Genomic DNA, 23202 nt, shown 5'->3' with positions numbered 1-23202 from the left:
CACACACACACACACACACACACACACACACACACACACACACACACACACACACACACACAAAATCTTATATTTAGGTGTCCACACACCTTTTTACATAGTGTATTTAATATTCATTTGGGGAAAGGAAAAAAAAAAAAAAAAACAGAAAAAAGATCATTGTCTTTAGGTTTATTTGAAAGGCATTTAAACTAGAAAACATTTTTATACCAGTTTCCTCTTGTGGATGCATAAATAAACAATAACAAACTGAAAACATTGTTCAACTAAATAAAAATCTGGCTTGAAAAAAAAGAAAAGATCTTCAGGCTTGTGACAGATGAACTTGACTGGCCTCTTCTTCCTAGAAGTAAAAATAGATATTTAATCTGGATGTAGAACTGTCTTCATTTAACTGCCAAATTGAGATGAATTTGTAAGCTATGCTTTAAAATTGTAAAACTTTCACATTTATTTATTTAAGAGGAGTAACAAAATACAGAGGTGCACAGTTTATAAAAACTAAAAAACACTTCCTACAAGACAAGGCAAATTACCAGTCAATACACCATGATTGATGCAGGAAGTAAAAACTCATTATAAATAAAAAAATAAAAACAAATAATAAATAAAACAGTTATGATTGATAGCTCTATAGTGCTTAAAAATGTCTTAAAAACTAAAAGATATGCTTTGCTGAACAATTCCTGACAGTAAATATGGAATTAATACATTTTTTTAACATCTTCTCTGTATGGCAGGAACACCCCTTAGGAATACTGTTCTGGGAAGTGGGCTCTCAGGCAGTCGGTCCTTATGCTCTCTATAAAAATAGATCTTTGTGAGTGCAAGTACTAATTTGTGTGTGTGTGTGTGTGTGTGTGTGTGTGTGTGTGTGTGTGTGTGTGTGTGTTGGGTGGGGCAAGATAGAGGATGTTTCAGTTGTGTTCAAATGCTGAAATTAATAGTTTCGTTTTGTCTAGTTGGAGCACTAGAGTAGCAGATTTCTTTTTTTTTTTAAGACCTTCAAGGTCAATAACTAGATAAACCTGTAGCACCAGACTACTGCATTCAGTTTTTCAGCAGAATACATCAAAATGCTGACGTTACTACTATGTATTATCTTGTTAAAAGAAACATAAAAAAAAAAAAAAAAACAGCATTATACCACACTACAGGTTTCATTTTTAAGGAAATCCCTGCCCCCTTCTTAGGGAGCTCCTCCTTTAACCCTGTTTGCAGTTACTGACACTGTTTGAATTGATGTTGTAGCAGAAGGATATCATAATACATCTGATCACCCGAGGTGAGTCTTTTTTTGCAGACACTCAGTAGGATGACTAGGATTCAAATGGTCTTCTGAAATGATATTTCATGTATAACAATGTTCAAGTCTTACCTAATTTACTTTTTGCCTATTGCTCTTGAGAAATTTCATTTAATTTCCAAATTGTATAAGATTTCCAGTTTGAAGACTTTCAGCTTTGAAATCTAATATCTGCAAAGTCAGTGTCCAAAAATTATTACATTTAGAATAACAACCCCCCCCCAATGACTCCCTAATTAGGTTTAATATTTTATAAAAATTTACCACCTTTTAAAAGCGCCTATTCGAGCCACCTCTGAACCCATCCCTTGCTCCTCTTTGAGACCGTCCTCCTTTAGGTTTAGCAGGAAACATCTCTTTCTCCTGCTGATGTTTTTCATAGCGTTCTGCCATCAGTACCAGCTCCTCTGGTACCTCCTACAACACATGGAAACCAAAGAGCCAGGCATTTTAAGGAAAATAAAAACATTTAATGGCAGAATAGTATTGGGAATTTGTTCAAAACTGTGTGCAAGTTTGTATGCGAGTGCGTCAGCCTACTGTACCTGCCCAGCTCTTTCCAAAATGTGTATAAGTTCACCTGCCAGCTTCCAATCTCCTCTTGTGACCAGAGTTATAGAAACCCCAGATCGTCTAATACATCAAATGAAAATAGGTGTTAATAATACGACATGCAATTCACCGGTTTGAGACATACACAAGAAAAGAAATGCTGTTACCCTGCACGGCCAGTTCGCCCAACTCTGTGCACATACTCCTCTATGTTCCGGGGGAAGTCAAAGTTGAAGACATGCGAGATATTATGAACGTCTAGTCCCCGAGATGCCAAATCTGTGGCCACCAGAATGCGCACACGTCCTGCATATAGCCACAATAAATATAAATGGTTATGAAAAATAGCTACAAATTATGTGCAGTCAGCTATACAAAATAAGCAAATGTAACAATTTTCTATCAATTCACATGAATGCTAGTAACTGAATCAATCCTGCATGCACCATTTACCAACACTCATGTTTGTTTAACGGTCTGTCAGATTACGGTTAGTACATATTTAACCATATGCTGGTTTTAACATACCATCTTTAAAATCCTTTAGGGCTTCTTCACGGTCACATTGCTCTCTATCTCCGTGCAGGGATTGAACTGCTAACCCCTGCAGACATAGATCACTGGACAAGTCGTCTGCACTGAATACCACATTGACACGGACACAGAACATACAGGTTAGGGAAAGAAAAAACCCAAATTAAGCACTAAAAACAATATTGATAACACATTTGAAGAATAACAATATAAAGTAGCCAATAATGTCTTAAAATATTGTTTGGACATGGCAGATTCCTACACGGTAAACAAATAAATATGCAAAAGCTATAACTGCATGTTTTGACAAGCTTTGAGATGATAATCTATTATGGAAAAATGCACCTTCTTTAGTGCAAACTGAGAACCATTAGATTCACTTGACAATAATTTAATAAAAACATGCTATTAAATTTGGTTAGCACTTAAAGAGATTCAGGGCATGGCTGAGAGAAATTACTCAAAATGAAACTTAGTGCCGCGTGCTAGACTGTGGGTTGGTAAAAGAAACTGCTTGAATTACATCACTTGGGTAATGCTGAGCTAGCAGAAATGCAACATTAACACCTGTGTTCTTTCACTTCCCTAATAAACGAAACCATTTAACATCATTAGAGAACAATACCATAGCTGGAAAATTTTAAACTGGAAACTTACACAATCTTTTTTCCAACAAATATTAACACTTTATCTTCAGGCTCCATGTTGTGGATAAAATCAAATACATATGCCTTCTTTTCTTCCTCTTGTACAAACAAAATGGTCTGCTGCACTGTGCCTACAGCCTAAAAGAGAGCACATCAAACTTTTAAATCCGGGGAATTACCTGGGGATCTTTCAAACTTACCAGTAATTCTTTTGAAACCACAATAAAGCTTGTGAATACACCCTCAGATATTCTCCCCATCAATTAACCATGATTTGAATCAATGTAACACTTTTTTAAATTTATGAACCCTATGTAATTAGTCCCAAATTACATGGAATTATTACTATGCCATTTTTGTTAAAGTTTGCTCACTGCAGAGGCCAAAGCCAAGACTCTTCAGGATACAAACTGTAACCAGCCAGATTATTATGTTCCTGTAGAGTACAAATATATTTAGAAGGAATGGCTGTTTGTAAATTGTAATATACAAAAAGGTGATAAATTAGAAATATATAAGCCCAATAAATGAGTGGGGAAAAACGTCTGCTGACCCACTATCTGTTACTTTTTAAGGAGGGTTTCTTCTAGAGAGGACAAATAGTAGGAACTAAAGTACATTTGCTCACCAGTGGAAACACTGCAAAGACTGCATTTTTTTTGGGTCAACTACATTTTACTATAAGCAATAACAAATCAATTAAAATATTATAACTAATTACAGTGCCTGCATACATGTAAATTTACCCTTGTAATCTCAAAACATAAAATTTTTTTCTTGAAAAAGTAACTGTGCAACAGCCATCATTCAGGTTTAAAACTGAAATACTAAATGCTTACTTACTGATAGGTCTAGGGTGCCCACATATACCATCATGGGATTTTTCAGGTACGACTTGGCCAAACGCCTCACGCCTGTTGGCCATGTAGCACTAGATTTATATAAAAAAGTTTTATTTAACTTTAATGCAATTTGAATATATCTATACATACATGCATAATAATTATATATATATCTATATCTATATCTATATTTTTTACATATACATACATACACACACACACACACACACACACACACACACACACACACACACACACACACACACACACACACACACATATATATATATAATTATTATGCATGTATGTATAGATTATATATATATATATACAGTGAGGAAAATAAGTATTTGAACACCCTGCTATTTTGCAAGTTCTCCCACTTAGAAATCATGGAGGGGTCTGAAATTGTCATCGTAGGTGCATGTCCACTGTGAGAGACATAATTTAAAAAAAAAAAAATCCAGAAATCACAATGTATGATTTTTCAACTATTTATTTGTATGATACAGCTGCAAATAAGTATTTGAACACCTGAGAAAGTCAATGTTAATATTTGGTACAGTAGCCTTTGTTTGCAATTACAGAGGTCAAACGTTTCCTGTAGTTTTTCACCAGGGTTGCACACACTGCAGGAGGGATTTTGGCCCACTCCTCCACACAGATCTTCTCTAGATCAGTCAGGTTTCTGGCCTGTTGCTGAGAAACACGGAATTTGAGCTTTCTCCAAAGATTCTCTATTGGGTTTAGGTCTGGAGACTGGCTAGGCCACGCCAGAACCTTGATATGCTTCTTACAGAGCCACTCCTTGGTTATCCTGGCTGTGTGCTTTGGGTCATTGTCATGTTGGAAGACCCAGCCTCGACCCATCTTCAATGCTCTAACTGAGGGAAGGAGGTTGTTCCCCAAAATCTCGCAATACATGGCCCCGGTCATCCTCTCCTTAATACAGTGCAGTCGCCCTGTCCCATGTGCAGAAAAACACCCCCAAAGCTTGATGCTACCACCCCCATGCTTCACAGTAGGGATGGTGTTCTTGGGATAGTACTCATCATTCTTCTTCCTCCAAACATGTTTAGTGGCATTATGACCCAAAAGTTCTATTTTGGTCTCATCTGACCACATGACTTTCTCCCATGACTCCTCTGGATCATCCAAATGGTCATTGGCAAACTTAAGACGTGCCTGGACATGTGCTGGTTTAAGCAGGGGAACCTTCCGTGCCATGAATGATTATAAACCATGACCTCTTAGTGTATTACCAACAGTAACCTTGGAAACGGTGGTCCCAGCTCTTTTCAGGTCATTGACCAGCTCCTCCCGTGTAGTTCTGGGCTGATTTCTCACCTTCCTTAGGATCATTGAGACCCCACAAGGTGAGATCTTGCATGGAGCCCCAGTCCGAGGGAGATTGACAGTCATGTTTAGCTTCTTCCATTTTCTAATGATTGCTCCAAAAGTGGACCTTTTTTCACCAAGCTGCTTGGCAATTTCCCCGTAGCTCTTTCCAGCCTTGTGGAGGTGTACAATTTTGTCTCTAGTGTCTTTGGACAGCTCTTTGGTCTTGGCCATGTTAGTAGTTGGATTCATACTGATTGTATGGGGTGGACAGGTGTCTTTATGCAGCTAACGACCTCAAACAAGTGCATCTAATTTAGGATAATAAATGTAGTGGAGGTGGACATTTTAAAGGCAGACTAACAGGTCTTTGAGGGTCAGAATTCTAGCTGATAGACAGGTGTTCAAATACTTATTTGCAGCTGTATCATACAAATAAATAGTTTAAAAATCATACATTGTGATTTCTGGATTTTTTTTTTTTAGATTATGTCTCTCACAGTGGAAATGCACCTACGATCACAATTTCAGACCCCTCCATGATTTCTAAGTGGGAGAACTTGCAAAATAGCAGGGTGTTCAAATACTTATTTTCCTCACTGTATATATATATATATATATATATATATATATATATATATATATATATATATATATATATATATATATATATATATATATATATACATACATATACATATATATATATATATATATATATATATATATATATATATATATATATATATACACACACACACACACATCATGCATCAAAAAGAAATAAGACAGGTGCATAAATTTGGGCACCCCAAAAATAAATAAATAAATAAATAAATAAATAAATCACATCTATATTTGGTAGAGCCTCCTTTAGCAGAAATAACAGCCTGTAGACACTTCCTATAGCCTGTAATGAGTGTCTGGATTCTGGATGAACATATTTTAGACCATTCCTCCTTTCAAAACATCTCCAGTTCAGTTAGGTTTGATGATTGCCGAGCATGGACAGCCCACTTCAAATCACCCCATAGATGTTCAATGACATTTAGGTCTGGGGACTCTGGGATGGCCATTCCAGAACATTGCTCAAAATCTACTCGGGCATTTATTCAGAGAAACAAGTACAGTGTTTTGGGTCCTTGTCTTGTTGAAATATCCAGCCCCAGCATAACTTCAACTTTGTGACTGATTCCTCAACATTATTCTCAAGAATCTGCTGATATTGAGTGGAATCCATGCGACCTTCAAGTTGAACCAGATTCCCAGTACCGGCACTGGCCACACAGCCCCACAGCATGATGAAACCTCACCCAAATTTTACTGTGGGTAAAGTGTTTTTCTTGGAACGCTGTGTTCTTTTGCCACCATGCACCTTGTTATGACCAAATAATAATCTTTGTTTCATCAGTCCATAGCACCTTATTCCAAAATGAAGCTGGCTTGTCCAAATGTGCGTTTGCATACCTCAAGCGACTCCGTTTGTGGCGTGTGTGCAGAAAAGGCTTTTTTCACATTATTAATTTCAGCATCTGCAGCAAGTTGATGTTATAGGTCTTTGGAGGTGGTCTGTGGGCTGTTTTTGACCGTTCTCACCATCCTTCGCCTTTGCCTCTCCAATATTTTATGTGGCCTGCCACTTCTGGCCTTAACAAGAACTGTGCCTGTGGTCTTCCATTTCCTCACTATGTTCCTCACAGTGGACACTGACAGCTTATATCTCTGTGATAACTTTTTGTAGCCTGCACCTGTCTATGAAGTTCAAGGCTTAATGACCTCACCAAACCAATTGTGTGTTCCAATTAATCAGTGCTAAGTAGTTACAGGTATTCAAATCAACAAAATGGCAAGGGTGCCCAAATTTATGCACCTGTCTAATTTCATTTGATGCAGATTGCGCATTTTCTGGTAATCCAATAAACCTCATTTCACTACTGAAATATCACTGTCTCCTTCAGTTATTTGATAGATCAAAATGAAATTGCTGATCCAAACACCCAAATATTTATAAATGAAAATCATGGACATTGTCAGGGGTTCCTAAACTTTTGCATACAACTGTATATGTGTGTGTGTGTGTTTGTATATATATATATATATATATATATATCTCACAGTACAGACCAAAAGTTCATATATATTATATATACAGTACAGACCAAAAGTTTGGACACACCTGCTCATTCAAAGTTTTCTTTATTTTCATGACTATGAAAATTGTAGATTCACACTGAAGGCATCAAAACTATAAATTAACACATGTGGAGTTATATACTTGATTTTGATTTATGAATATATATATATATATAAAATAAATATATATTTATAATAGTATATATATATATATATATATATATATATATATATATATATATATATATATATATATATATATATATAAATAAAAAAAAATGTATGTATATGTAAATATATACAAAAAAGCTAAATGTAGAATGCAATGCTCAAAAATCACATACTTATGACCAGGTGACCCAATACTTTTGGAAATAAAGTGTGTAATATACATAATATATAAATAAAACATTTATTCTCAACAGTTTATTCGCTTTATTTTGTATCGTTTCTCTTGTTAGAGGGCCAGCTAGCTCACAAGCCCAGTCAGCATTTTTCCATCCTCTGGAAACAGTTACAGCCAAATTTGACTTGCAAAACTAGTGTAGTAGTGCTCTGCACACATGAATACATCTGAGTTAGACTCTTATGCCTACAGAGCAAGAGAAATTGATTTGCTCACAGACATACTTAAAAAACAATTTCCAAGAAAAGCTGGACAGCTAGAAGAGGTCAACCAACCCTGAAGCTAGCTTCTCTCAGCCCGGGAAAGGGTTTGTTCGCCACTTCCAGACATGTGAACATAAACGGTACCACTGGCTTACACTCTTTGAAGGTGCAAATTATGAGTCTGCATCTCTGGTGAGTAGGTTGTATTTTATACATTTTTTGTTAATTTTTTTGTCATGTTATTAGACAAATATTGATTCTGAACCGCTCCAGATGATGTAGGTGCACAGTTGCGGTGGTAGTGTAGAGGTTTGGAGTCTTTACTGGGTTTCTTGCTTTAGTGTAAATGGTATTCACCCTCCATATGGGAAACGCCTCTCTCTCTGTAATGCCACGTGTTGTTATATTGCGTTTTTGTATTGTATTGATGGTTTCTATAATCGCAACGTGATAGTGGTGGTATTAAGTGGTGGATTTAGTTGGGTAAGTCCTCACTGTAGGCCCAGTTACCAAATGGCCTGCCACTGATACACACAAACTTCTACCAGTTGAGCTGCCCCACTAAAAGTATTAAGGTATTTAAGGGACACAAACATAAATGTGTAATACAATAAAGACAAAAAATTACCACCTGACCTGGTCATAAGTGTTTGTCTGTCAGGTCGAATGTCCAGGATGATTTTCATGATTTGAGGCTCAAAGCCCATGTCCAACATTCGATCCGCCTCATCCAATACCTGTCATGAAACAAATACAGGAAAGAAAAAGCATGACAGTATTTGAGAACAAAAAACAGTTTTCTAAAATACCTGTTGCTCTTGTTTATGTGTGGATATGACATACATACCAAGTAGGTGATGGAACGAAGATTTATTAGCTCATTCATTTGCAAATCATTTAGTCGACCTGGTGTTGCGATCACTATATCAACTCCGCTGGTCACCACCTTTATTTGGGCTCGTCTGTCACCTCCTCCATAAACACAGATGCTAGGGGCAGAGAGGCGTTAAGCATGTTAACTTTTCACACCTGTATTGCAGGGACCTATACTTGTCTTCTAAAGTGAAATCACAAATGTGCAAGGATAGAAACAATTTTTATTTATTAGCCCATTGATCAAGTGAAAGCTCTAGTATTGACCAGTCCCATTTTTGTTTGCTTGCCTGAAAAAAGTTTAGGCTAAAATTTGGTAGCTGATGTGATATATTAAACGAGACATTAATATTCTATTTGTTAAATGCAGTCACACATACTAAAATTAATGCATATGATTATTATCCCCTTCAAGAAATGTATTTAATCCAGCACAATTTTCTTGCCAACATTTGTGCTAAGAGAGGTGGTGCATTTTCTAGGACAATAGATGATAAAATGTAGAGTGGCTTTTGTTTTTTTATTTTCACTACTTTTAACTGGAAGGGGTAAGCAGGCTCATAACAGCTTTATGACCAACATCATTTTGCTTGGATTGTTTGGTTTTACATTCCATTGCCCTGATTCTAAAGACTTTCTGTATACTTAATCTGCCTAAAAAAAACCTGTTTAACCAAAAGACACATCATAACCTATGTGCATAAATGCAGTAAACAGTGCTATTACACATCATGCATATCAAATGAAAACATAAGGATTGATATTTTGTCCACTCTTGTGATACAACAGAATAATTGTCAAAATAACTATTTCTACAAAATCCAAAATTCTTGACTGTCTTGGGAATAGCTGGTCATCTCTGATAATGAATTACAAATATATATTCTTTTCTTTTTACAAGTCACAAACGTCTTTTTAAAAATGTATTTATTTTATTTTAGAGCGAAACATGGATACCTTTTAAAGCCTTTATAGCTGTACTTGTTGCACTCTGCTTCTATCTGAAGTGCCAATTCACGAGTGGGAGTCAAAACCAGCATTCCAGGGCCACCTCGCTTGTCTCTGGGCCTGAAAGAAAAATTATATGACCAATTTTTAACGCACATGCTAAACACAATCATAAAGCAACCTGCATTTGAAATATAAATGCATTTCATGTGCAGAAGGATCACAAACTTGTCACTGATGACTGTAAGTGTGCAAGTGCATTAAAAAGCCCTTACACAGATTGCTGGTCCATATGAATGAATCCAGGAAGAAGATAGGCAAGAGTTTTTCCGGTGCCGGTCTGTGCAATGCCAATCAAATCCAGGCCACTTAGAACTATAGGCCAAGCCTGGGACTGTAGAAGACCATAAAGATCAAAAGCATATCTACCATCTAAATTCTTTATCAGAATTGAAAAAGCTTTCTGTACTATAACATAAAACTTTTAAATTAATTGCGAAGCATGGAATGTTTCTGGAACACAAGGAATCTCTGAACAAATTGTGTCCCGTTTCACAAACCTGAGCTAATAAATGCCACCAAATTCTTAGTGTTGCTCTGACTGTCAATGGAGACAGTAAGAGAGCTCTAATCAGCTTAACTAATAGTCATAAAATTTGCACTACTATTGTTTACATTTGAATTTCCACATGAGATAAAAACACATTCTAATGTTTATTTTGGATTTCAAGACAATAGTTTGTTTGTTTAGCAGACAAAAGTCACACATACATTGGCCTCAATATTTAAATATGACAATGTTCCAATGCAAATCCCTTAAAAGAAACCGACACCAAAACAAACATCCACAATGTTTACAGAATTGACTGGTCCCATGGAGCAACATGTGTTGTGATCACTGCATGTAATCTGGCTGCTTTGTAACAAACCACAATTCACCAGAATCCTGTTGTTTTTCTCTGTTTAGTCAACTCTCAACTGAGAACAGAACAAAAGTTTTATGTTTAATACCTGAATTGGAGTTGGTTTTTGAAATCCCACTCTGACGATGTTCTCCATTATTTCAGGAAAATGGGCAAAAGCCTCCTCAAAAGTGTACACAGGATTAGGGATTGCTCGTTTCCTAAACTCTTTTCCTGAAACTGCACTCTCACTATCTACAGAAACAAACCAGAAAACTGCAGTTAATAAAACAGGAAATATTTAACACCCAATAATTGCCATTGATTCTTAAAATTAGATACAGACCTTCTTTCAGATCATCCACAAAGATATTATTGTTCTCCTTTCTGTTAAAAAGAGATTAAGCATTTAAATTCTATTATGGTGAGACATAATAGCTATGATTTAGGCTCTTCAAAGTAGTGAAAAACATTAACAGTTCATTCTTTTTTTATGATCAAATGCCACTTTGTAGCAAACCATTTACCGTAGCTCTTGATAAAAATATTTTTTCAAACCATAACACTTTCATGATTGGCTCACAATTTCCCGCCAAGACCACGTGACTCATAATGTTCAGTGCATATCAAATGCAGCCATGACAGTTTCTCAGATGCACTGTATTCATAATTAAAGAGAGCCCTCCACTGGTTGTTCAGCATATTTACAGTATACACACATTATGATTCAACATAGAAAAGCATCATAGCGTTCATTCTATCCCTGGGTTTTTACATTTAAACATAAACAGGTTTTAAATGTCAACAATTAAAATAAATAAGATATTTCCACAGGTACCGCATGAGCACATTTACAGTATTTCTTCTACTGTCCTACACTGAATCACTTATTCGTTTGTCTACTGGCACCAGCAAAAGGTACGAAATACTCGAAAGTTAGTTCTCAGACACGATTTGCTCCATTTCCTCTATTATGCACACAGCTCGATATAGCCCTCTGCTGAAGTTTCTGGCAGATTGCAGCATGCATATACCTCCAGTTTTTGATCTCCTCTGCACTGCGCTTGGCCACAAAGTCTGCCTCAATGTAGAAATTCTTCTCCAGTGGTGGGAGATCTGAAGAAAATGTTTGGGATGGAAATTAAGGTTATTACAGGCTCGTATATAAACATTATTGCTGAATGGACTACTAAAACAGCCAATATTGTGTGTGAATGCAAGTATAACGTTTTTTTTTTATTTAACATTTTTCTCCATTGTAAACACAAGACAAACATCACAGTCTAATTTATTTATACTGTGTTTTCTGGCTCCTTTTCTGGACTATCTGTTCTTTAAATATCGATTTCCCTTAAAGAAAAAACATCCTATGTTAAGAAATGTCTAATCAAAGCACCAAAATTGTTGAAAGTTATGTAGCTGAACCAGTAGGAATTCCAGGTGCTGGCTCACTAATTAAACTTACCTTTCCATTTCAAAGTCTCATATTTCCCCTTGTTCTCACGTATGGCATTCCAATCTATAGGTATAGAAGGTGAAGCAGCTGAAGGCTGCAGTGCAGATGCTGACCAGCAGGTCTCACTTCCTGTAGAAACAAACAAGAAAACACCCGTTACTAAACAGTTGGGACCAATTTGGGATACAGGACTCAATAAAAAGTGAAGTGACTTGTCATCTATACAGTATGTAGTCCCATGCAAGGCAAACTAGCAAATGCTTCTACAAGATAAACTTCCAGTTTGGGAGCGAAAAATAAACCCACAACCAGATACAATTTTGCTTATGGATGCTCAGGCACAAAGCTGATGGTGCAGGAATCACTTTATTTTTTTGTGGTCAGAGTATAGAGGAAGTTGAAAATTAAGGCTTACATTTGGGAACTGTTCAACCCAGTCATTAGGTTGCACAAGCCAGTGCACCCTTAGTTCCGGTCCCAAGCACGAATAAACGGAGAGGGTTGCGTTAGGAAGGGCATCCAGCGTAAAACATGCCAAATCAAACATGCGGATCACAAACCTGAATTTCATACTGGATCAGTCAAGGCCCAGGTTACCAGGAACACTGGAGGTGGCTTTAAACTGTTCTATCATGGTGTGGATGGAAAGAGAAATGGTGAGGGGTGATTCTGAAAGAAAAGTACAGTAAGAGTGTAGTGAAGGTGAAGAGCGTTTCTGATAGGGCTGATGAATGTGAAGCTGGAAGTTGAAGGGGTGATGATAAATGTCATCAGTGCTTATGCTTCACAAGTGGGTTGTGAGATGGAGAGGAAGGAAAAATACTGAAGTGAGTTAGATGAAGTGGTAGAAGGTGTACCTAGGAATGAAAGATTGATGATTCGGGCAGATTTCAATGGGCATGTTGATAAAGGGAACAGAGGTGATGAGGAGGTGATGGGATGGTATGGCTTTAAGGAGAGGAATGTGGAAGACAGATGGTGGTAGATTTTGCTAAAAGGATGGGAATGGCAGTGGTGAACACTGATTTTAATCATGATGCAAGCTGAAGGAGATTGGAGACTGTAAGGTGTTGGCAGGGGACAGTGTAGCAAGACAGCATCGGGTGGTGGTCTGTAAAATGGTTTTGGAAATGAAAAAAGAATAAGATGTGGGAAACTGAAGGAGGGAGAGTGTAGTGTGAGATTCAGGGAAGAGGTCAGACAGGGGCTCAGTGGTGGTGAACAGGTGCTGGATGATTGGGCAACTACTGCAGACGTGATAAGGGATACAGCTAGAAAGGTACTTAGTGTGACATCTGGAAAGGGAAAAGAAGACAAAGACGTGGTGGTGGAATGAGGAAGTACAGAAAAGCATAAGGAGGAAGAGTTTGGTAAAACAGAATTGCGATCAGCACAGAGATTAGAAAAGTAGGCAGGAGTACAAGGAGATGCGGCAGCAGGTAAAGAGGGATGTGGAAAAAGCCAAGAAAAAGGCATATAAGGAGCTGCATGAGTAGTTGGACACTAAGGAAGGTAAAAAGGATTTATACCGATTGGCCAGACAGAGGGACCAAGCTGGAAAGGATGTGCTGCAAGTTAGAGCAATAGAGGATGGAGATGGGAATGTGTTAAATAGTGAGGAGAGTGTGTTGAGAAAATGGAGGGAGTATTTTGACCAGCTGATGAACGAGGAAAATGGGAGAAAGAGAAGGTTGGATGAGGTGGAGATGGTGAAGCGAAAAGTGGATAGGATTAGTAAGGAGTAAGTGAGAGCAGCGATTAAGAGGATGAAGAGTGGAAAGTCAGTAGGTCAGTAGAAGCATGGAGATGTTAAGGAGAGATGGCAGAAGATTTTGGATAGTAGGAGGATGCCTAAGGAATGGAGGCGTGTGCTGGTACCGATCTTTAAGAATAAGGGAGATGTGCAGACCTGCAGAAACTACAGGGGAATAAAGTTGATCAGCCACACCATGAAATTGTGGGAAAAAGTAGTGGAAGCTAGGATGAGAGAAGAGGTGACCATCTGTGAACAATATTGTTTCATGCTGAGGAAGGGCACCACAATAGCCGGTAATAGCCACCAAATTTATGCATTGTGGTAAATCAAGTGGTGTTGTACATACACATCAGGAGCACTTTCTGACATTCATGAAAATTTGAATCAGATATTTAGTAGTATGAACAGGATGGAGCTCTGCATTAGGGCTGCAACAACTAATCAATAAAATTAATAATATTCAATAATGAAATTCGCTATACCGTTATCGATTAGTTGGGCTACTCAAGTTAAGGGTTAGCGTAACGGAAGCCACTTGCAAAAAGTAAAAAGAACACAGACTGGTGTCAATGATGTCTGCGAAACATCAGCACGGTAAACAAATACTGTATAATCCTCATCATGGGAAAATGATAGAGTTTAATGAAGTGCTATTGTGTAAACTGTAACTTAGGGACAGTCGCACTGGATCTGTTCTGTTGTGACTCGCGAGCATCGTGATGGATTCAATTAAACTGGTGCGAACAAACACTAAATTTAAAATCAGCAAATAACAGCAGCAGCAGTAAACAAATAAATTTTTACTCACTGTTGTGGTTTTCAGCAAATGCCTATGCATTTGTACACCAATGCATATTTATTCCTTTTTTAATCATGTCTGTTATCTTGCTGCGTTTCTCTCTTCAATTCTCTTTTTATTGCATTTGTCTACAACAGTAACTTATCTGCTTCTAAATGTTATTTACTGTGGATTTACTACGTTCAAATGCTTTTCAATGTTTGTAAAATGTAATTTATGCATATATCATTTAATTATTATACAAAATTACATTTATTATTTTAGATGCAGATATCTTCACAACAAAATTTCTTTTTATAGCATGGTTGCCATCTTATTATTAAAAAACAAATGTTTATTTGCATAATGTACACCTTGCATATTCAAATTATTATTATTTTTTTTCCATTAAGAAACAACCCAGCATGAGCGAATTTGTTTATTATTTATTCAATTAATCGATTATCAAAATAATCGCTGGTTGCAGCCATATTTAATGGAAATATCTAATGTAGTCTGTTTTGTATGAAAACTGCATTAGCACTATTGTGTACAGTTCTTTGTTCCATACAAAATCTATGTAGGAGAAATAAACGTTTACTGCACAACGTGATGTGAGTAACACACTGCACAACGTGATGTGAGTAACACACTGCACAACGTGATGTGAGTAACACACTGCACAACGTGATGTGAGTAACACACTGCACAACGTGATGTGAGTAACACACTGCACAACGTGATGTGAGTAACACACTGCACAACGTGATGTGAGTAACACACTGCACAACGTGATGTGAGTAACACACTGCACAACGTGATGTGAGTAACACACTGCACAACGTGATGTGAGTAACACACTGCACAACGTGATGTGAGTAACACACTGCACAACGTGATGTGAGTAACACACTGCACAACGTGATGTGAGTAACACACTGCACAACGTGATGTGAGTAACACACTGCACAACGTGATGTGAGTAACACACTGCACAACGTGATGTGAGTAACACACTGCACAACGTGATGTGAGTAACACACTGCACAACGTGATGTGAGTAACACACTGCACAACGTGATGTGAGTAACACACTGCACAACGTGATGTGAGTAACACACTGCACAACGTGATGTGAGTAACACACTGCACAACGTGATGTGAGTAACACACTGCACAACGTGATGTGAGTAACACACTGCACAACGTGATGTGAGTAACACACTGCACAACGTGATGTGAGTAACACACTGCACAACGTGATGTGAGTAACACACTGCACAACGTGATGTGAGTAACACACTGCACAACGTGATGTGAGTAACACACTGCACAACGTGATGTGAGTAACACACTGCACAACGTGATGTGAGTAACACACTGCACAACGTGATGTGAGTAACACACTGCACAACGTGATGTGAGTAACACACTGCACAACGTGATGTGAGTAACACACTGCACAACGTGATGTGAGTAACACACTGCACAACGTGATGTGAGTAACACACTGCACAACGTGATGTGAGTAACACACTGCACAACGTGATGTGAGTAACACACTGCACAACGTGATGTGAGTAACACACTGCACAACGTGATGTGAGTAACACACTGCACAACGTGATGTGAGTAACACACTGCACAACGTGATGTGAGTAACACACTGCACAACGTGATGTGAGTAACACACTGCACAACGTGATGTGAGTAACACACTGCACAACGTGATGTGAGTAACACACTGCACAACGTGATGTGAGTAACACACTGCACAACGTGATGTGAGTAACACACTGCACAACGTGATGTGAGTAACACACTGCACAACGTGATGTGAGTAACACACTGCACAACGTGATGTGAGTAACACACTGCACAACGTGATGTGAGTAACACACTGCACAACGTGATGTGAGTAACACACTGCACAACGTGATGTGAGTAACACACTGCACAACGTGATGTGAGTAACACACTGCACAACGTGATGTGAGTAACACACTGCACAACGTGATGTGAGTAACACACTGCACAACGTGATGTGAGTAACACACTGCACAACGTGATGTGAGTGACCCACTGCATCCGATATGCTCCCATATTAATTAAAATGGTCTTTCTTTGAACCTCACATCTGCTATCCGATATCTCTTTAGTGACCAAAACATGTGTAAGGTGTAGCAAGATCACTTATTAGAGGCTCATGAAGATGGCCAATTCTGGTTGCACCCAGGGTGACCAGTCATCACATTTACCAATGTAATCCCAGAATCTACAGCTAACAGAAATATAATCAAATGTTGACAGGGGCTATTTAACCACTGCTTACACAGACTACAAACAATAATCTTCTACTCATGCTGCCTTTCTCTTACCATAGTGAAGTCCGAGCTCATTAGCAGCACCTGTTCCTATGAGCTCCTGGATCAGATCGTTGGCTTTCTGTTGGGCATCACTGCTACCGAAAATGAGCACCTCTCCCTTGTAGTCTCCACGGTTAATCTACACAAACCATAATCAGTCATAGCAGATTACTCCAAATATACACCATTTTGTGAAAATGTCACACACAGATTATTTGGCAACCTGTTTGTGTGGTATTCAATTATCTTAGTTGCTCATTTGTTCCAAAAAAGCAGCCTATATTTTTGTCATCACATTAATTACAAAAATACATTTTAAACAGGATTTAGAATGTAAAAGCAATTTAAGTAAAATTTTTTACATTTAAATAGTAACAAAAAAGATACCACATTTTGAAGGCAGCAAAACTAGTTAAAGTCTACAATAATATGTGGCTTGTGACTTTACATTAGGGATGCACCGAAATGAAAATTCTTGTCCGAAACCGAAAACCGAAAAAGAGGAAAGCAAGGCCGAAAACCGAAACACAGAAAGAAATTATGCAAATTATTATTACCATTGCATTTATGGCTATGACTGTGTACTAAACTTACTAAAATCAAAGCATTCAATTGCATAAATTAATATTAAAGTTTCAAAAAATAAATCAATTACAAACTATGAAAATATTTATTTCTAGCACATTGCAACAATGCACAGGATAAAATAAATACAAATTTTACTTAAAGTTTAACTTAAATACACTCATGTGTACATTAAATAATAATGTACAGGCCCTCTGGCCTGCTGAAAGGTTGTACAATTAAATATGTTCTTTCATAAAAACAAAGTGCATTCAGAACAAGAGCAACTGCTTAAAGATACAATACACTATAATCACTGCGAAACTTCCTGCCTTTCCAAAAACGTCCGCCACAGACGGAGTGCGCATGCTCGGAGGGGTCTGTGCTCTGTGCCGCGTTTCTCTCATATTCAGCATAGCGATCGGGATGTTTGGATTTCAGGTGATAAATTAAACCCGACGTGGAGAAAGTCTTTGCAGACGAAATTTCGGCATTACATGTTTTGCAAATCGCTATCAGTGGGTCTTTCTCAGATATACTGAAACACGTCCACACCGCAGAAATGTTGCTTTAGACATGCACGTGCAGGCAGCGGTTTCTGTTTGCGTCATCACAACAAACTGTTTCGGTCGTGTTGTTTCGGTGATCAAAGTCTTTCGGCTGAAAACCGAAAATGCACTTTTGGGCTGAAAATCTTCGGTGGCCGAATATTCGGTGCATCCCTACTTTACACAATTAACCTTTTATAAATAATATCCTTTTTAGCAAACAACCTGACGTGTACATTCATGTATATTGTTTAAAAGATAGTCTTTCATAATACAAATACAATTACTGTATATATGTGATGTGTGCACACACTGATAAAGCTTACATTCTTGCTGTGCGGTCTTGTAACTTCCATTTACTCATGTTTTTTTTTTTGTTCTCAATTCCTGCTTGTGTCTTACATGTAAAAAATTTTCCAGCTTTTTTAAGAGCACATTAGTGTGATCAGTGAAACAGGCATTGGTTAGAAGAATACATACTGGTTGGACACACCCTTTACTCTGAGACTGAACGACATACAAACCGATTCTGAGCAAACTTGCAATTTGTAAATAAAACAAATAAACTAGATGAACAAATGAGGACCTACACACACACACACACACCCCAGTTTGCCAGGATCCAGTGCTTGTCAAAAATTTTGAAACACCTGAACACCTCAGATGGTGTTCAGCATGCATGGCGACACCCTGGTAAAAAGCGCCAAGAAAATTGTGTCTTGCCTACAGTCAAGTATGGTGGTGGTAGCATCATGGTCTGGGGCTGCATAAGTGCTGCTAGTACTGGGCATTGAGGGAAACATGCGTTCTAAAATGTACTGTGGCATAACCTTAAGAGACCGGGCCAAACAACAGTTTTCCAACATGAAACAACCCAAACACACCACTAAGATGACAACTGCCTTGCTGAAGATGATGGAGTGGCCAAGTATTTTTCCAAAACCCTGGTTCTAAACTGGACACTGACATAAATATCGTTCATCTGGAAAGAAAGAAAGAAAGAAAGAAAGAAAGAAAGAAAGAAAGAAAGAAAGAAAGAAAGAAAGAAAGAAAGAAAGAAAGAAAGAAAGAAAGAAAGAAAGAAAGAAAGAAAGAAAGAAAGAAAGAAAGAAAGAAAGAAAGAAAGAAAGAAAGAAAGAGGCTTCCACTGAGGATTTGGTTATAAATGCTACACCTGCTCTGTATTTACATCTGCAGTGTATCATACAGCTAGGTTTTTAAACTATTTTTTTTTTTTTTACAATAATATTAACAATATAAATATAAATTAAATATTTAAAAAGTCTAATATAACATTACTTATCAAATATTTAAAAAAATCCTATATTTTAGTTATTTAAAAACATCAACTAAAACTCAACAAGCATAAACAAGTATATGAACAGACATTATACAAAACATTGTCGCAAAATTTGGATTTTGCACGAAACTCCACTTGCAGTTTCCAAACTTGCACGAAATTTTGTTTTGTGCAATGTCATGTTGCAGAATGGAAAATAATGTCTTGGTGAGTGTACATCAGATGTACACCAGAAATCAAAATGCACTGTGGGTACAAACAAGTGAATGAAAGAACGGAATAAAGTTGTTCACAAATTCAAACGTCTCTACAAAATGGAGGAAACATAGATAGATAGATAGATAGATAGATAGATAGATAGATAGATAGATAGATAGATAGATAGATAGATAGATAGATAGATAGATAGATAGATAGATAGATAGATAGATAGATAGATAGATAGATAGATAGATACTAGTGCTGCACGATTATTTGATGGCAAATGTTACGATTGAATGAAATAAATAAGTGCACAGAGAAGGGGACACAGATTTTCCTTGCCGTTAACAAAAAAAAAAAGACCAGATATTCTCAGTTTAGGAAGTGCACGTGTGGCGTGTGTAGTCACGTTACTTCCCCCAAAAAAATGCTGCCTCTGTTATATGCCGATATTTTATCTTTAAGATGACCAACACTGAGCAGAGAGAGGAACTGTGCAAGATTTGCTAAATTAAAATCACCACCTAAGTCCTGGATCAGTTTCCTGTACGCCTCCTCCTGTCCCCTCCTGATACAACCCACGATCGCAGTGTCGTCCGTGAACATGCGCACATGGCAGGACACATGGATCAATTATATTGAAAGTCCAACGTGTACAGAGTGAACAGGACTGGAGAAAGCACAGTCCCATGTGCAGCTCCTGTACTGCTGACGATAGAGGTCTTCCTGTCAGGTAGTCCATGAAACTAAATAGTGCATTTTACATCTTTAGCACTGCACTGTAGAACAGAGATACTCAATCGAGTGCCCACGGTCTAAAGATGGGTCTTAGTGAGTTGATTTGGCATTTTGATTTTTTGACACAGATCTTCATTCCTAATTTAATATTTTAAATAACATTTATTGTATTTTAATTTAAAAAGTAGAGAATCTAATTTAAAAAAGGACCAGCTGCATGTCTCTCATTAGAGGTCACAGACCGGAGAAGCATTATTGCTGTATAGTTTATAGCTTGTATTAGGCATTAATCTCTATTGTGCTATAAATAGAATTAATTCTATGTATATATTGTAATATTTGCAAGTTTTATTTAACTACAAAACATTGAAAATAAAACTGCATTGCTTAAGCAGATTACAGAATAACATTTTCCACTTATTTATATACTTATTTGTAAATAGATATTTTGAAATCATAAATGATGGAAACTATGGGCATTCTCATTGTAATATTATACAGTTACAATGCAATATGAACGTTTGGCCTTCAATCAAGTTTGATTTTTTAAACTTTAGAAGAGTTTTTGGCCCCTCTGTTTATGGGAGGATAGGGAGCGGTTTCAGACGCGGCCAATGACTTACGCGTAATACCTACAACGAATAGTTCCTGTCGCCACCTACTGGTTTAATGATGTAACTTACGGCTCAATAAACGAAACAGTGACCGAACCTTTTTGATGAACTGAGTCACTGATTTGCTGGAGACACTGCTGGCGATTTAGTCAAAATTGAGGAGACACCTAACCAGAAATCAAAAAAATAAAAAAATAAAAAATGTTCTGGGTTTTCTGTTTACTATATAATTCCCTACGTGTTCATTCATAGCTTGGATGTACACTATTGAAAATAAAAATAAAGAACACTGAAAAACACTGAAGTGTGTCCAAACTTTTGCCTGGTAAAGTATAAATCTGCATCAGTGTGAAAAGACTGATGATGAATTATATTAACCGGGACACGGTGCTGTTACAGTAAGTGAACTTGCCTTAATTCTCGCTCCACTGGACTCCTGCAGCTCGCGGATTTTCGCTCCACCTCGACCTGTTACACACATCAGTGATGCTAAATGGCGATGCTAACTAACAAGCTAACTTCATTAGTGCTTGAATGTACTATCATTAGCAGTATTGCAGGTCCACAAAGTTAGCTTACCGATTATTCTCCCGATTTGAGAGTTTTCCACGCTCAGAGTGAGAGTTTGGCTTGAAGCTGACTTCTCACGACGCGTTTCATGGTCGTGATTGACCTTCCCGTCCCGCTCTCTCCATTTCCGCCATTGGGGACCTTCTCGACCCACTTTCAGGCCACTCTTTGAATCAAAAGACACATTTTCTTTCCTGCTATGTGAGGAACCTTGCCACCCTGTGTACGGAGCTTTACGGACAAGCGAAGGCTTCGAGATAGCACCACCGTCCTCGTCATATTCAGCCTCCCAGTCCGACATCACAAACCGACGTCGAAGTTCACTTCGACTGGCACGCGCACTTCGAATAGACCATTAGCGCGTGTACCGTCAGCTACTGCTCACGTGACCACGCCCACTTCTCAATTCTTAACGTTGGAGTCTGGGCCAGTTCTAGCCATTTGAAGGCCATCCGGCCTCCTTACTTCCACCTTTCAGAATAAATAAATAAAAAGAAACTTAGTTGAAACTTTAGTTAAATTTATCTGAAAGTTTAGATTATAATATTTTTAATCCATTAACGTGAGATAAATTAACTTTTAGTCATGTGTTCAGTAATTTATTTGCATTAACACACTGACCCACTATTTTGGATAACATTGTTGCCTACTGTGAACAGTACAATGAGGGTAAAATTTAATTTTTTAGCTGGAAATAGACATATTTCCCCCTCCTACCGAAGCAATACAGAGTATAGATATAGCAATATAGATCATATTATCTAATGCATTTAAATCCCTTAATATGTGTTTGTGGATTTAAAGAAAGTGTATGACAGGGTACAGAGAGAGGAGTTGTGGTATTGTATGAGGAAGTCAGGTGTGTCAGAGAAGTATGTGAGGGTGGTGCAGGACATGTATGAGAACAGTGTGACAGCAGTGAAGTTTGCAATAGGAACGACAGGCTGGTTCAAGGTGGAAGTTGAACTTAATCAAGGATCGGCTCTGAGCCCTTTTCTGTTTGGAGTGGTGATGGACCGGATGACGGACGAGGTCAGACAGAAGTCTCCGTGGACTATGATGTTTGCGGATGATATTGTGATTTGTGGTGAGAGTAGGGAGCAGGTGGAGAAGAGCCTGGAGAGGTGGAGGTACGTGCTGGAGAGAAGGGGAATGAAAGTCAGTAGTAGTAAGACAGATTACATGTGTGTAAATAAGAGGGAGGGCAGTGGAGTGTTGCGGTTGCAGGGAGAAGAGGTGGAGAAGGTGGAAGAGTTCAGGTACCTGGGGTCAACAGTGCAAAGTAATGGAGAGTGTGTTAGAGAAGTGAAGAAAAGAGTGCAGGCAGGGTGGAGTGGGTGGAGAAGAGTGACAGGAGTGATTTGTGATAGAAGATCCATCTTCAAATGGTGCTGATGCGAATCGGCAGAATAAGGCTCAGTTTATTAAATAATACATTACAATCAAAAAAGTACATGATGACAGCTCACGCAATTGGCTTCTCTGCCTATAGCCATCGCTCTGGTTATAGTTCAACATGTGTCACTTATTATATATAAATGGCCCATATTACTCAGTCCACTCAGTAGACTAAGAACACAGCAAAAAGTTACTCTTTAAAGTAATTTTTTACTATCTCATGTGTTTA

At 37.8% G+C, this 23202-nt stretch overlaps 1 protein-coding gene and 1 long non-coding RNA gene across 3 annotated transcripts in view; one reads left to right on the top strand and one right to left on the bottom strand.

Annotated features, from left to right (window-relative positions):
• Positions 1 to 156: 156 nt before the first annotated feature.
• ddx43 (DEAD (Asp-Glu-Ala-Asp) box polypeptide 43) lies at positions 157 to 21991 on the bottom strand. Its single transcript, XM_083539465.1, has 18 exons — positions 21585 to 21991; positions 21418 to 21473; positions 17053 to 17179; positions 12150 to 12269; positions 11719 to 11800; positions 11027 to 11071; positions 10794 to 10905; positions 10058 to 10176; positions 9792 to 9902; positions 8809 to 8950; positions 8598 to 8698; positions 3883 to 3970; positions 3050 to 3177; positions 2387 to 2496; positions 2026 to 2164; positions 1852 to 1939; positions 1574 to 1723; positions 157 to 343 (listed from the first exon to the last, which is right to left on the bottom strand). Exons 1-17 carry the CDS (start codon positions 21874 to 21876, stop codon positions 1577 to 1579), a joined length of 2007 nt encoding a protein of 668 aa, XP_083395591.1. The 5' UTR covers positions 21877 to 21991; the 3' UTR covers positions 157 to 343; positions 1574 to 1576.
• The window catches only part of LOC310724956, a 41837-nt gene continuing 19002 nt past the window's right edge, over positions 368 to 23202 (top strand). For both annotated transcript variants that reach the window (XR_014533209.1, XR_014533210.1), the window contains exons 1-2: positions 368 to 1285; positions 7834 to 8153. This is a non-coding gene — a long non-coding RNA (uncharacterized lncRNA). The remainder of the gene's footprint in view (positions 1286 to 7833; positions 8154 to 23202) is intronic.

The sequence above is a fragment of the Silurus aristotelis genome (assembly GCF_946808225.1).
Source record: "Silurus aristotelis genome assembly, chromosome: 4".
Classification (NCBI taxonomy): Eukaryota; Metazoa; Chordata; class Actinopteri; order Siluriformes; family Siluridae; genus Silurus; species Silurus aristotelis.
The sequence above is the reverse complement of the archived record's forward strand: the minus strand, read 5'-3'. Positions and strand labels throughout refer to the sequence as shown.

Coding starts and splice junctions, on each gene's coding strand:
- ddx43 (XM_083539465.1), bottom strand. CDS start 21,876: ATGTCGGACTGGGAGGCTGAATATGACGAGGACGGTGGTGCTATCTCG. Junction 9,903..10,057: donor CATATGGACCAGCAATCTGT/GTAAGGGCTTTT, acceptor TTTTTCTTTCAG/GCCCAGAGACAAGCGAGGTG. Junction 2,165..2,386: donor CCTAAAGGATTTTAAAGATG/GTATGTTAAAAC, acceptor GGCTATATGCAG/GACGTGTGCGCATTCTGGTG.